This window comes from Phascolarctos cinereus, unplaced genomic scaffold (genome assembly GCF_003287225.1).
Source record: "Phascolarctos cinereus isolate Bilbo 61053 unplaced genomic scaffold, phaCin_HiC Scaffold_1;HRSCAF=81, whole genome shotgun sequence".
Classification (NCBI taxonomy): domain Eukaryota; kingdom Metazoa; phylum Chordata; class Mammalia; order Diprotodontia; family Phascolarctidae; genus Phascolarctos; species Phascolarctos cinereus.
This window is the reverse complement of record NW_027555514.1, coordinates 62174765-62189518: the sequence shown is the minus strand read 5'-3', so window position 1 is coordinate 62189518 and position 14754 is coordinate 62174765. Positions and strand designations below refer to the sequence as shown.

The window sequence follows — 14754 nt, the reverse complement described above, 5'->3', positions numbered from 1 at the left end:
AGTCAGGCAGAGGAGCTGGGCTCTTTGACTATTGTGGCCAGTTACTGCCTGTGTTCTTTACGCTAAGTCCCAACCTCCCTGTAAAATAAGGGGGTTGGAGGGCCTCTGAGGTCTCTACTAGCTCCAGTTCTGGAATACCATGATCTCAAAATCACAGTAGCAATACATTGTGGACAAATAAAAGCTCTGTAGTAAGCCTTCTCGTGTTTTTGGTTCTGAATGTTTGTTTGTTTAAGCAAAAAATATTTGAGGGGGGTATCTTACTTTTACATGATAGAACTGCCAAAAATTTTCTTACATGACAAAACTTCTGAGGTTTGTAGAAAATGGAAACATTTGAGGTTAAGAAAGTCTTTCAAATATGGAAACGGAAGGCCTTTCGGGAGTGCTGACGATGTTATTAAAAATTGCCTGAGAATTATTTAACATGTTGAGCTGTGGAAAACCTTCACTCTTCTCAAGAGAATTCCTGTACTTCCCCCTGATGCCCAAGTTCTGTGTTTTAGTCTATTCCCTAATCACTGGGTTCCATCCTAATGATCTTCCCTAGGATTCCCACACACTCATGTTAGAAGGCAAGGCTAATGCCATACCCTTGGTGGTCCAGAAATGAGAAATTTTGAGAAGTAAGAACAGTCCATCTGATAGGGTCTTGTTTAGGGTTTACAATATGCTCTCCTTGCATCTATGAGAGGGAGGTAGTGCTGAGTATATCCCAGGAGCGTGCTTGCAAAATTAGCAGGTACACATCTCCCTGCCTCCTTATGCCCATCACCTTGTGTTTTCCCCATGCTTACCTTGTTTCCTTGTCTTTGGGTGATGTCATGGTGCCATAGCCAAAAATTTGCTTCTCTGTCAGTGGTGGGCCTATGTCCACCACGCCTGTTAATACAGCAGGGTTCCGTGGCTTTTCTATATATACTGTGGTTCCTAGCTCCTTTTTAAATGATTGGCGGCTGGGAGAGGCCCGATCCAGCTGCATGGCATGAGGTGGTATGTGGGCATTATGATGGGGGAGCATATCAATCATTCTGATGTCACTGACTCGATGGGGAGAGGCTGGCGGTGTTTTTGAGCCCAAGGTAGGCAAATGGCTGTCTGGATATTTCCTTGATTTCTGTCTGTATAGTGACTGCTCCAAATGCATTTCAGCTTGCAAAGATGGGTTACAGTAAGCACTCGCGGATCGAATTGCCGTGCGGTGATAGGCAATGACATGATCTGGGACATCAAGGGGATGTCCGCCATGTGAGGAAGCTATGCTCATTCGTCCCTCATGAAAAAGGAATGGGTCAGCATATAAACCTTCATTTCTGAACAAGGCAATGCTCTTGCTGCTTAGGTCTTCATCTGGTTTTACATCTCTTCTTTCCAAAATGGCGCTTGGGCTTGGGGAGATGGATCTTGAAACTGGCATGCTGGAGAGCCTGTCTCTGGGAATAGTGGCATTGCCAGGAACAACCATTGTGCGGGCACCCCCGTATGGGATTCTGGATGGAGAAGGTGGCATAGAGTGTGGTATGGGTGTAGAGGGTGGTGAATTTGGAATTGCATGGGGTGGATGAGCTGTGGATCCTGGGCGAGAGGCACCAGAGCCTTCTCCTCTTGCATAAGCAATTTCCCTCTGCATCTGAAAAGAGACAAAATAAGCGTATTCTTTTATATTCATCTCTATAGATGTTTTCATGCGTTGGTGCCATACTACTCTAATGTTGCTCAATAGTCTATAGAAAAAGGGTTCTGTTAATTAGATTTGGATGTCTTAGCTTCTCTGATCATTTGGCAAATTGAGGTTGAACCACATCCAAAATGGTACAATTCCCAATATCTGCCCTAACTCACTCTGATATGCTACACTTTAATGCAGCTGTGCAAAGATTGGAATAGAAACTCTTTCCACTAGTAAAGAACGAAACATCCACACCATCTCATCCTCAGCAATTCTTGTTCCTATACTTCCAAAATCCTTTAGAATGTTGTTGGAGGGGGCAGAGCCAAGATGGTGGAGCAAAAGCAGCGACTTGCTTGAGCTCTCCCCCAAACCCTTCCAAATACCTCTAGAATGCTGTTGGAGGCCTTCCTCTTGATCTTTGTGTAGGCATCCAGCTGGTGTATCTCACATATACTACCCGACCAGACCACCCTCTCTGGCAAATTAGGCATTTCCTGAATGATCCCTAATGCCATTATTGTAATGAGATGGTGTTCAAGTCTCTCTTGGTGATGGGCTACCGAACAACTTATTGATGCTTATCATGCTTTTTTCCCCATTGCTCTTAAGGGCCACGCAATTCTGGTACATTAGCATTGGAAAAAAAGTTATGTGATCTTTCTCTGACCCAAAAAATACTAAGGGAAAGGAGGAATAAAGAGAAAAATTGAGATAAAAGTTCTTATTCCCCATTAGCATTCACATGAGCTTATTAGTAATTAACTGATAGAAAAAGACGCCTTTTCAACCCAGGGAGAAAAAAATGTAAACAAAATATACTAAAATGTCAGTCTCTCAAGCTTAAGGAACTTTAACCACAATTTCTGTATATCTCCCAAGGGCCTAGCACAGGGTTAGGTACATAGTAGGCACATTACAAATACTGCTGTCTGAATATCTGACGAAAGGAAAGCTACATTAGAAAAAATAAAATCAACTAATAAATTAACAAGTATTTTTTTAAGGTGGAAGCAAAATGTGGCCCCTGCTTTCAAAACAATTACCTATAACTGGAGGAGAATAGGGACCCTCTCAGGCCTCAACTATTGACTATGCCTTCAAAAGAAGAAAGGGATAAAGGATCTGGTTAATAAGAACAGGAGGAAAATAAATCATAACCACAATTCACTGTGTGGTTTACCAAGGAAGAGAATATAAAGCACAAAATCATCTAGAAAAAGAACACGCGATACTTTCCATTTTGGTCCAAACACAGAAGTTGGGAAAGGCCACTGGAGACTCTTTGATTGGGTCTGATAACTGGAAGCAGGAGCTGTCATAACCTTTCTGGGCCACCTTAAGCTCTTTCTTGAATGACGGATGGCTTGAGGCTACTACAGGAGTTCACCATATCCTCAGAGGCAGAAGAAGAGGGTGCAATCAAGGGAAGAGAGATAGGGTGAGTTCCAAAGGGGCAGGAACTAAGGGTAACTAGTCGAATACAACTGGAATCGACAAAGGAAGCAAAAGTCGAGGGAAGAAATAAAGTTTGAGGATTCAAGAAACATATTACAGTACATTAAACATGTATTAAGCACCTACTATGTGCCAGGCATTGTGCTACGTACTGGGGATACAATTAATAAAAAGAAAGACAGTCCCTGCTTTCAAGAAGCTGACAAGGGAAAGGGGAAGATAACACAAAAAAGGAGACAGAAAAGTGGGGGAGGATGGGGGATATGGGGGAGGTGGGTTGAAACCCTGGAAATGTTCTTTTTCTTTGTACCCCAGGTATTTAGCACTCAGCCAGCACCCTACACGTAGTAGGTGCTCCATAAATACTATTGACTTGACTATCAACCTCATAGGGTGGTTGTGAGCAAAACCCATATTAAAAATGACTTCTCCAAACCCTACTTTCCTCGTCTGTAAAATAAAGGATTTGGTCTAGATAATCTCCAAAGTCCAAAAAGCAAGGCAAAAGCAAAGGACCACCTTGCTCCTACCTCAAAGGCACAAAAAAGTTTCCAGGTTAAAACATCTTGGGGATACCACCCTATATCCATCAAACTGGCAAAGATTGTCAAAAATAACCAAACACAATGGTGGACAGATCTTAGGGAAATTGACACTACTGTTGGAAGGAACTGTGATGTGGTACTATCTTTTTGGCAAGGTCTGGTACTCTATGGCTAGAGAGCACTAACCTCTCATACACATTGGCTGTTTGACACTGGGCACTCAGACTTTGAGTGCCCCAAGAAACTAAGGCTACACACTACAGAGACAGGTACCCCTCTGCACTGGAAGTTTCCTACACCAATGAAATCATTGCTCCAGAACCTTCTGCCTGCTGAAAAATTAAGATTGAAATTAAGAAGGTACAAATCAATAAGAGCTATAAAGTTGTTCATACCATTTGATCCCGTGATCTCACTATTAGGAACCCGAGGATTTTATTGAAAGAAAAAAAAAAGATCTATCTGTGAAAAAAGAGGCATAGCTACTTTATTCTGACTAGGAAGAAAAAACCAACAACTGAGAACAACTCGTATGCCCATTGACTGGGGAATGGTTGAACATACAGGGTGTGTCATGGAAGATTACCACCCGTGTAACAATGTAAAGAATATATATAAAGAATGTAAATATAGAAAAACTTCTAGGAACTGATGAGGCAAGATCAGAACAATAAATACCTTGACTGGGACAACAGTAAGAAACCTGAGGAAATCACACAAAAGGAAAGGTATCAGAAAGGAACACGAAAACAAAAAGAGATCTTCAAGATTATTCACTTAAAGTTAACATAAACATTTTTTAAAAAGTAAATAAGTTAAAGCTTGCAGTTTTATTGGAGGCAGTGTGGACAGAGTACTGGGTACTGTAGCCAGAGAACCTGGGTTCCAATACCAACTCTACCCCTTACTATCTGCATCTAACTTTGGGCAAGCTCCTTCATCTCTCTAAGACTCAGTCTCCTCATCTTTAAAACGGCCTCCAAGATATCTTCCAACTTGAAATCAACAATCTATGTATGTACATTTTTATACTGCTAATTTTTGTTGATTACTACTAGACTTAGAATAATTTTCTTTCTTTCTTCTTTTAAAAATAGTTTCTCAGGAATCTACAGAGTAGCATCAGGGACTGGGACTGAAGGGTTAACACAAGGGCCTATGATACCTGTAAACCAACAGCCAGAGAGAGCTTTGTTAGCCTTTGTTTTGACAGCTGCCAGCCACTCCAGTCTGCCTGCTCACCTCATCCTACCTTGCCCTCCCTTCTAAATTTAAAGGGCCTGCTGATCAAATTTTCTCATTGCTGGGATCCTCTGGCAGGGCCACCTCCTTTAAGGTTAAGGGAGTCTAGATTGCGGTGCAAATGCCTTGGGGAGGGGTAGGGAGGTTTCAGGATCAGTCCTCTAACCCTCTCGCTAGTTCCATTACTATACAATATTTGAGCAGAGGCATTGTCCTCTTTAGCTAACAACAGCATAGACTACTAGGAAAGCACATGTTTTGACTTTTCAAATAAACTGTCAATTGTTTGGAAGCAAGAACTATGTCTTATAATTCTTTGTGCCCCACACCCACCAGCCCAGTGGTCTACCCATGGCAGACAATTGAGAACACTGAAAATAGCAAATAAAGTCAAATGGGTCCTCAGTTGAATTGGGGATGGAGGGGGAGGGGGCAGGGTTTGCAGAGATCCAGTGACAATATAAGCTCACTGCATTAGAGTCAGTGTGGGCGCTGGGCAAGACTTTATCTGCTGTGCAGCCATGGGAAGGAAGCAGCTTCAGGTGGCTTCCTATTTGAACTAATTATTCTGGTTAACTAGGTGTTAAGCTCAGGTGTTCCTACCCGCTGAAGATATCAGAGGCCTTTACATTCTAGTGCCTGGTTTCCACCTTCTATCTCCTTACTCTAATTACGACTCTGACCTGCAATCAAGTTTGGTTGATTGACTATTGCCAAGGCTACTCTAGTAGCGTGGAGTCAATCTCTAGAGACTGGAATGAACCAGAACCCTCACTCCTGCCACGCCTTGCCCCCCAAAGTGGCTTGGGAACCTCTAGGGAACTGACCGACATTGCAAAAGTGACTCTCCAGACCAGGTGCTAACTTGATAGTAGAAAATGTGTGTGTGTCTGTATATATGTATGCATGTGTATATAGATATAGGTATACCCTGAAGGCACTTTATATAGGCAATGAAGGCCTTCAATGCCAAGCCTGGGCCTAGGATGTGAACTGATATTCACTGATTCCCCGTAATTAGTGTCTGTAGGGAACACGGATAATACACATACTAATACAGGTGCAGAGACCTGACTCTGCCATGGCTCATCATAGGGTGCCAGGGGATCTCTGTGTCTTTTCAACAGGCAGGCATCAATCCATTACAAATGCTCCTCTCTCTCAGATTGAGCAAAATGGGGATCATCGGATACAAAAGGCGTCGTCAGGCAGTTTCAATAAACAAAGCAGGTCTTAAAGAGTTCACAAAATACAAATAAGTCTGTCTCAGCCACCAGGCAACATCTGGCCAACTTCTACATGTGCTACAGTGCATTTGGAAGATGAAGGACTTCAAATAGAATTTCATTACAATCAGCTTGAAGAGGGAGTCCAACTTAGACTGGAAAGGTCTCAAAAGCACAGAGCTTGTTAATTTAATAGATCTCCTTGGCTCTGTATGAATAGTTACTGTTGGCTACTTTGAATTTCCTCTTCACCATGGATAGAGATGGCAAGTCCAAGTCAAAGGATTTGGGTTCAAATTCTGTCTCAGACCCTTACTAGCTGTATGATCCTGGGTAAATCTCTTTACTTCCTGATAGCCTCTGTTTCCTCATCTATGAAATAGCTCATTGAGCTATCATGAAAAAAGTGCTTAGCAAAGCTTAAAACACTAGTTAAAGGTGAGGTTTTTTTTTTTTTGGTTGTTTTCTTTTTTTTTTTTGGAGACTAGGTTCCTATCTTGCCTAGGCTGAAAGTACATCAGGTATTCATTCACGGGCCTGATTCCACTGCTAATTGGCATGGAGGTTTTGACTTGCTCTGTTCTGATCTGGGTCAGTTTGCCACTCATGTCCCTTCCCCCTCCATCTCCCAGGATGCACCATCCTGGTACCAGACTTAGTGAGGATACCCAATAGGCTTTGCTCCCTGTTACTCAGAACTCCTGAACTCAAGCAATCCACCACCCCTTGTTGCAGTGATTATAGGTGTGTACCACCATATCTTGCTCTCATTATTACTTAACCTCAGATTATCTAATTATTTCTAGGCAGCTGACACCCAATTAAAATTTAGAATGAAGGCAAGGCTGAAAACAGAGCTGTCTTTTAGCAGGGCTGGAGGGAGGACAGGAATAGTGGTAGCTGGTAACGGCAGAGTTTTGTGGTTGGCCAATGGCTGTAGACTTAATGAGATGACTTATGTAAAGTTCTTTGCCTTCTATGGTGCCTTAAAGCATTAGAGAAGTGCCAGCATCATCCTCATTTTCATCCACATCAAAGCGAGAAGTGTGCCCACCCAGAGGTTTCTCACTACAACAATGAACTGGGAAACAAGAGCATGGGGTGGCTGGGAGGCCAAGATGAGAGAATACAGAAATGGAACAAAGCAATATTCTAACAGATTTATTAACAGCAATAGCGCTCCATGAGCTGTGCCCATGATCTACCCTCTAGACAGTAAGAATATTGTAAGATTACATTTCGAAGGGACTTTGGAAGCCATCTTGTCAGAGACTGGAGTGGTCCGACCAGAGACACAGAACTGGTGGGGCCTGTAGAGGCCAGTAAGTCCAACACCCTCATTCTATAGATGAGGAAACCAGGGCCTCAAGAGGCAGAATAACTTGTCCAAAGTCACAAAGGTGGTAAGAGAAGGAGGCAGGATTTTAACCCTGACTTTCTGACCCCAAATGGATGGCACTAATCCAACCTCTTTATGGTACAGATGAGGAAAATGAGGTCTTCAGAGATTAAGGTAGTTAACCAAAGTGTCTCTCTCTCTCTCTCTCTCTCTCTCTCACACACACACACACACACACACACACACACACACACACGCACACGTAATTAAGTGACAGAGCTGGGAACTTTATTCAGACTCTCTAACTTTAAAGTCAGAAATCTTTCCACTTTTAGAGTAGCTGTTCTTCCTGATAAGGAGAATTTACCCAGGTCTCACTAAAATCCTGATACTGTAGTATCACACACCCTCTGAGTGGGTGTGCAGGGAGGATCTTCAAGGCAGATGGGAGATTCTCCAAGTCCTTGGGGTGTGACCTTTATTCCCCTTGGGAGAAGAGGAGCTCAGTTTTTAAGGCAATGGAGAATTAGGACATTGGAAGACCCTGAAATCTCTCCCGGGCAGCAGAAGTGCTGGAGCATAAGTTCATAAAAGGGTCAGACAACGAAGTGGCTATGGTAAACCACAGCATGGAAAACAGGAGAAAGAAATAAGAGAAGGGCCCTAATGACTGAAAGTGCAAGTCTGCTGTTAGTATCTTCATGAGAAATGGAGACGTGTTCAAGTGGGGAATTTTTCTTTTTGGTTTGTTCGACAGTAGGAAAAAGACCCTGTAAATATGTATATTAGGTTAATAATTTTTTATAATTTAAACAACAACAAAAGAAAAACACTGAGCATTCTGGAATAAGTGCAGAGGTATGCAATGAAAGCAAACGGCCTGAACTTTTACAAATACATGAGACTGTTATACAGTCCATTAAGGGCCGTCCTCTTCAAGCTCACTGCCTGGGAAGGCACAGCATTTGGTCCAGCAAAGGCCACCATTGCTCAGAATATTTTTGGAACCCCCTCCAGAGCTGGCAGCATGTTCTTTTGAATACCCTCCTTGGGAGAAAATCTGTAGCCATTGAAAATGGACTTATGATTTTAGGGAACAGCCAAAAGTCATGGGGAACCAGACCGATTGAATGAGGTAAGTGTAATGAGGTGGAATTCCTTGTGTAGCTAGAGGCTATCCTTAAGGACAACTCCAAAAGAGGAACTCCAAAAATTTATTGAGTAATAATAGCATCACCTTAGTCACTTAATGGCTTTCTTCTCCTTCAACTAACACCTCAACGTGGATGACTCTCAAAGCTTAGCATCGTAAGGCCTAACCTCCCTCCTGAGAGCCAGACTGAAATTTGCAAATGCCAAATCAGTACTTTCCTCAAATACTGTTCCTCCTTTAGATTGCCTTGTTTCTAATTTCACCTATCACCTCATCACTCTTGCTTTTAAGACTTCGGAATCATTTGAATCCTTTCTCTCATTTCCCACAATCACAAGATTCAGCCTCTAGGCAAGCTAATCTTTCTTATCTGGGGAGGGGAGAGCTGAGAGAAGACCTTACCCCATAAACTATAGTTGCATCTGGGCCACTTGCCCCAGGAACATCGTATGGAACTTGCCCTGGGCGTAATAATTTCTAGTTATGGCTCTGTCAATCATATTATAAATAGTCATACTTTGTACACATCCCCTGAAACCCTGGAGAGGGGTCACGTATTCCTACTGTCATAGCACTACTGGTGTTTTCTCCAATTCACAGTGGCTCCTACAAAAGTAAGAATGAAAAAGGGGACTGTGGGGTAAGGCAAAGGGTAGAGTCCCTGGCAGAACCAATTCCTTTAGCTGTCTGTGAGGATGAGCTAGGGAAAAGCACGATGTAGCAAAAACCACATTAGATATAGAGTCAAGAGACCTGGGTTCAGATACTGGCTCCAAAGACTCAACAGCTATATAACCATGAGTGAATCACTTTACCACTCTAGTCTGTTTCCTCATCTATAGAATGAGAATAATACACTACCTCCTTCATAGGGTTGTTGGAGGTAGATGGGGTGGGAGTTCAGGGCAGAGGTTAGTGAAGAGAACTTTAAAGCATCACATAAATGTAAATTATGATGAAATAAAACTGTACATGAAAGCTGTAGCCCTGGCTAGAATCAGATCACGTTGGTGGAGTTCTGGGAATATGTTCATAACACCAAACACCAGGCTAGGAGCTCTAAAGGGCCAAGAGAAAAGAAGTTGGAGCCCTAAAGGGGGGAAAAGATGAAAACCACCTCCTACACAACACTCCATTTCCCACCGCTGGGCCTTTGCCTCAACTCTCCCACATGCATGAATGTATTCTCTCATTGCCTCTGCCTCATAAAGTCCCTCTTCCTTTAAAACACAGCTCAAGTTGTCTTCTGCATGAAGCCTTTCCTGAGTCTCCCCATCTGCTACTATTTTGTATATATTTGTAATTATTTGCATTATACTTATCCTGTAGCTATTTATATACAAGATGTCCCAAAAGTCTCGGTGCCATTTTAAATAGCTTAAAACTGCACCGTGACTTCTGGGATACCCTGTATGTACTTTTTCCCCTCATTAGAATGTAAGTTCCTTTTGAATACAGGATTGTATCATTATTCACATCTTGTACCCTATTACTAGGCACTTAATAAATTCTATTTGATGCATTGATTGATTGGTAGGATGTAGAGGACTTTTGTAGGTTAAATAATTTTTTTGGGGGGTGGGGGGTTGATATTAGTTAAAGGAAGTCTAGCCCATCAGCCACCTTAAACCAGTCAGTGTTCTCACAGGTGCAGTGCCTGTATCTTTAGGCAGACATCTGGATAATTATTATTCCTTCTTGGCTCCAGGTTAAATATAAACTAGTTGTGATAAAGATAGGAGATGAAAGGAGCTCCTCTGAGGTCCAGCCTAGATTGACTCCTTAGTCATAAAGCTTCTGTCCCTCCTTAGGAAGGGCTCAGAGAATATCTCTGTGACTACGTGGTTTGCCCACTCACCTCTGAGATTTGAAATGGAGACAGTCACAAGAGTTCAGAAAGAGAGCTACTCCAGTAGAGTTATCCTTTATCCTTTGACCATTCCCACTGAGTTCAGGTTCCCCCAATTTGGGTAAATTTAGATTATGTTGGCTTTCTTGGGGAAAGATTGGCTCAAGTATTCAGAAACCACTTGCATATTCCAGCAAGATCTTTGCCTCCCACAATCCCCTACAGCTATTCTTACATAACCTTCAAAGTCCACGGAGCAAGCTGGGCTTTAAGCTGATGGTGACTTCAATTTCTCCAAATGATATAGATTTCCCTGTGTGTGGGAATCCTTCCTAAACATCTGGCCACTCTCTGAATGTCATTCCCTCCATGCTTTCAGTATTACAACTTGGGCTCACCTTACTGCTCGCTCTTCCACATTTAAAAAATGTCTTCATCTTAATATATGATATTCCTAAGCAACCCCTCACTCTAAAGACTGCAGAAAACACCCACCTTAATGAACTACATGTATCTCTTGCTTAATAAAATTCACTTACAAGAACTTCAAACGTAAGGAATTTACTCAAAAAAAAAAAAAGAAGAAGAAGAAGAAGCCCTTAGAGCACCGGCCCTGGAGTCAGGAGGACCTTAGTTCAAATCTGGCCTCAAGACACATGACACTCACTAGCTGTGTGACCCTGGGCAAGTCACTTTACACTAACGCCTCACCAAAAAACCCCCCCCCAAAACAAAAAACCTTCAGATTTACATAAGTTAGTTGATTTGCATTGCCCCCTTCTATCTGTTCTCAGGTCCCCCCCTGCTCCTCAGATAATAACAGCTAGCATTTATGTAGCTCTGTGAAGTTTAAAAACATTTTTCTCACATAGCATCTCATTTGTTCCACATAAAACTTCTGTGAAGTGCTTTCTATAAACGAGGACACTGAGGCATGGGGAGACTCAAGTCTTTGACCAAGGTCACATAACTGATTAGGATCTTGAGTGGGATTCAAAAGCCTAGGCATTTCTGACTCCAACTTCACCAAGAGGCAGTAGAAAGGTCTTTGGAGTCAGAGGACTGGGTTCAGAGCTTCCCTCTAATGCTCACTACCTATGTGACCTTGGGCAAGTTAGGTAAACTCTCTGGACCTCAGTTTTCTCATCTGTAAAATGAGGAGGTTGGGGTCATGAGCCATAGTTTAAGAAGCACCGAAGGGGTTATGAGTGGCAAAGGTTTAATGGACTAAAGGGCCTCTACTATTCCTACTGGCTCGACAACTGTAAGTCTGTGATCTCCAATGGAAAGTCCCAATCCCTCTGTGTCAAATGCTAAGCGACTATTATCTAACAGTAATCAGCTGTTTACTCTCTTAAAGACCGACTACTGATTTTATAGGTTAACAGCCTCAAATAAAGATGGCAGTAATCAATCAATTAAATAAATAAATCATTAAAGTGGCAGCAGAGTAGGAAATGCAGGGGTCTCATGGTTGGGAGATAGAGCGCTGAATTTGGAGTCAGGACCTGTGTTCAAATCCCCCCTCTGAATACTTAGTTACATGACTGGAGTAAGCTCTTCAACTCTGCTGGAGACTGAACGTTAGCTACTCGTGGGACAGTTACATGACCCAGCAGATATTGGGATGGGCCTCCCTGACTGGTGAGGATTGGTACATTTCCATTCTTTGCTTTTTTCCTCCTGTTCAAGGATATAGTAATAAACTGTATGCACCTGCCTGGATAAAGATGATTTGAAATTGCCCAAAGTAATAGAGATGAGAAAAAACTTAGAGCTGTTAGAAGACAATGTGAAACAGATGGAAAAAGAAGCCAAATTACTGAATATTTAGAGAGTATTCTCTCCAGGGCAGCTAGGTGGCGCCATAGTGCATAGAGCGCTGGGCCTGAATCAGGAAGACTCATCTTCCTGAGTTCAAATCCGAGCTCAGACACTTACTAGCTGTGTGACCCTGGGCAAGTCATTTCTCCCTCTTTGCCTCAGTTTCCTCATCTGTAAAATAGGCTGGAGAAGGAAATGGCAAACCACTCCAGTATCTTTGCCAAAACAAACTCAAATAGGGTCAACGAAGAGTCGGACATGACTGAAATGACTCCAGGAGGTGTGTAGAGTCACATCCCAAACCACACACCCTCAGAGACAGAAGGAAGCTCAGAGGCCAACCCACCCACAACCTGAACAAGAGTGCTCTCTACCACAAATGGTCATCACTCAGCTTTCTCTTGAAGACCTTTGGTAAGTAGTCTTCATTACTAGCTGGCTTTTTTTTTTAGGCAATTGGGGCTAAGTGACTTGCCCAGGGTCACACAGCTAGTAAGTGTCAAGTGTTTGGTCTAAGGCCAGATTTGAACTCAGGTCCTCTTGACTTCAGGGCCGGTGCTCTATCCATGTGCCACCTAGCTGCCCTCTAGATAGCTTTTCTTCCCCTAAAGTCTAGACAGACCTGTCAATTACTCCCAGTGTTTCCAGTCATGGCCTCAGTTTCCACTTCTGTGCTGTTGTTATTTTTTTAAACATACTAGTGAATACGTGTAAAGGGCTTGGAAAGATTAGCAAAGCACTTTGTATCCATCATCATATTTGGGTCTCACAACACTCTTGTGAGATAGGTACTATGGTGATCATTTTACAGATGAGGAAAGTGAGTCTGAGAAAAGTGACTTGCCTAGGGTCACACAATTCAAACCCTCTGATTATGTTTTTAAATGTCATTTTATTGCAGTTAAGTGCCAAAGAGGGAAAAACAGAATCTTGGAGTTGGGAACAGTATTTTGAGGTCATCTATTTCAACTTACCATCCTAAGAGTAGAGGATGGCCTTATCAGACATTCACCTTGTATAGAACACATTGTACTCAGGTGTGTCTATTCTATCAAGTGAGATCTCTCTGCTTTTCCATCAAAATTTTTAATGCTCATCCTCTTCCTGCTTTTTAAAACCAACCAGAAGTACCCCTGTCAAAAGCAATGGTCACTTTGGTCTCATCAGTCGGTTCAGACTTTTCCTTTTTTGGTTCCTACCTCTTTCCTGGCATTTGTGGGCATAGACTAACACTGGCTACTGTTCAGTGAAAGAGCAACCTAAGAAAAGGTTAATTTCTTCACCTGAATTTGGTTTTGAAGGAAACAAATTTTGACCTAAGTTCCAGCTGGATGGGATGCTCTTAGTGAAGCCTCCTGTGGAGTCTTTGAAAGCAGCAGCATTGGCTCAGGTGATAATGTCTCCATTAAGATATGTAATTTCATGACTAAGAGAATTCTTTGGAATGTTTCTTATCACAACCTGTTGGACTGTGAGTGACTTCATCCAGCCTGTTGTTTCAAAAAGATCCTGCCTATCTCAATCATCGGCCTTAACACAGCCAGAGAGGAGAATGACAGTATTCCCGTGATGCATTAATAAAGTGATTATTGAATCCATAACCAAAGAGCCCAGAAAAAGGAAATTTAGATTTACACACAACAACTAAAGAAACATGGGGCACCTCAGAGTTGACAAGTCCCAAATGGAACTCATGATGTTTCCTTCCAAACCCAGGCTTCCTCAATTACACCTGGTTTGCTTGACAGCAACACCACTCACACTATCCTTCAGGTGTGGAAGCCTGTTTCATCCTAAACTTTTCCTCCCTACCTCTCCCCCAGTCCCTCTACAACTGTAGCTAAGTCTTATTGATCTGAATCCTAAAATACTTCTCTCAAAGATCTCATTCTCTCTACTTATACAGACTCTACTTATGAAACCAAGCTCCATAACACCCAACCTCCTGCACCATCTTGGTGCATACCTCCAATTGAGTAATCCATGGGTATCACAAGCAAAACATGTTCAAAAGAAGACTCGTGATCTTTCCCTGCAAATCCCCTATTCTTCCTAACTTTCCCTTTTCTTTGGAGGGTACCACTACCCATCTAGTCCCCTGGGTTTGCACTTTCAGAGCCATCTTCAAACCTTCTCTCTCTTTCCCCTTCCCACCCCCACTCCCACATATAATCAGTTGTCAAGTTTTGTCAATTCTATCTCCAAAACATTTACCACACAGGTCCTCTTTCTTTCTCCAATCTATTCTCCTGAGAGCTGCCAAAATGTTATGACTACAGGACAGGTTACTCACTCCCTTCCTAATGAATCTTCAATGGCTTTCAAATGCCTCTAAAATACAAATATCTCTGCTCAGTATTTAAAGACTCACCCATCCTGTTCTAGCTCACTTTTTTAGACTTGGACAACAGTACCATGTCCCAGAAGTAGCTAACGTTCAGTCTCCAAC

At 42.5% G+C, this 14754-nt stretch overlaps 1 protein-coding gene across 8 annotated transcripts in view; it reads right to left on the bottom strand.

Annotated features, from left to right (window-relative positions):
* The window catches only part of KIAA1217 (KIAA1217 ortholog), a 393972-nt gene that overhangs the window by 83248 nt on the left and 295970 nt on the right, over nucleotides 1-14754 (bottom strand). For all 8 annotated transcript variants that reach the window (XM_078151949.1, XM_020978279.2, XM_020978274.2 and 5 more), the window contains one exon: nucleotides 798-1630. In XM_078151949.1, coding sequence (XP_078008075.1) covers nucleotides 798-1630 — 833 coding nt within the window. The remainder of the gene's footprint in view (nucleotides 1-797; nucleotides 1631-14754) is intronic.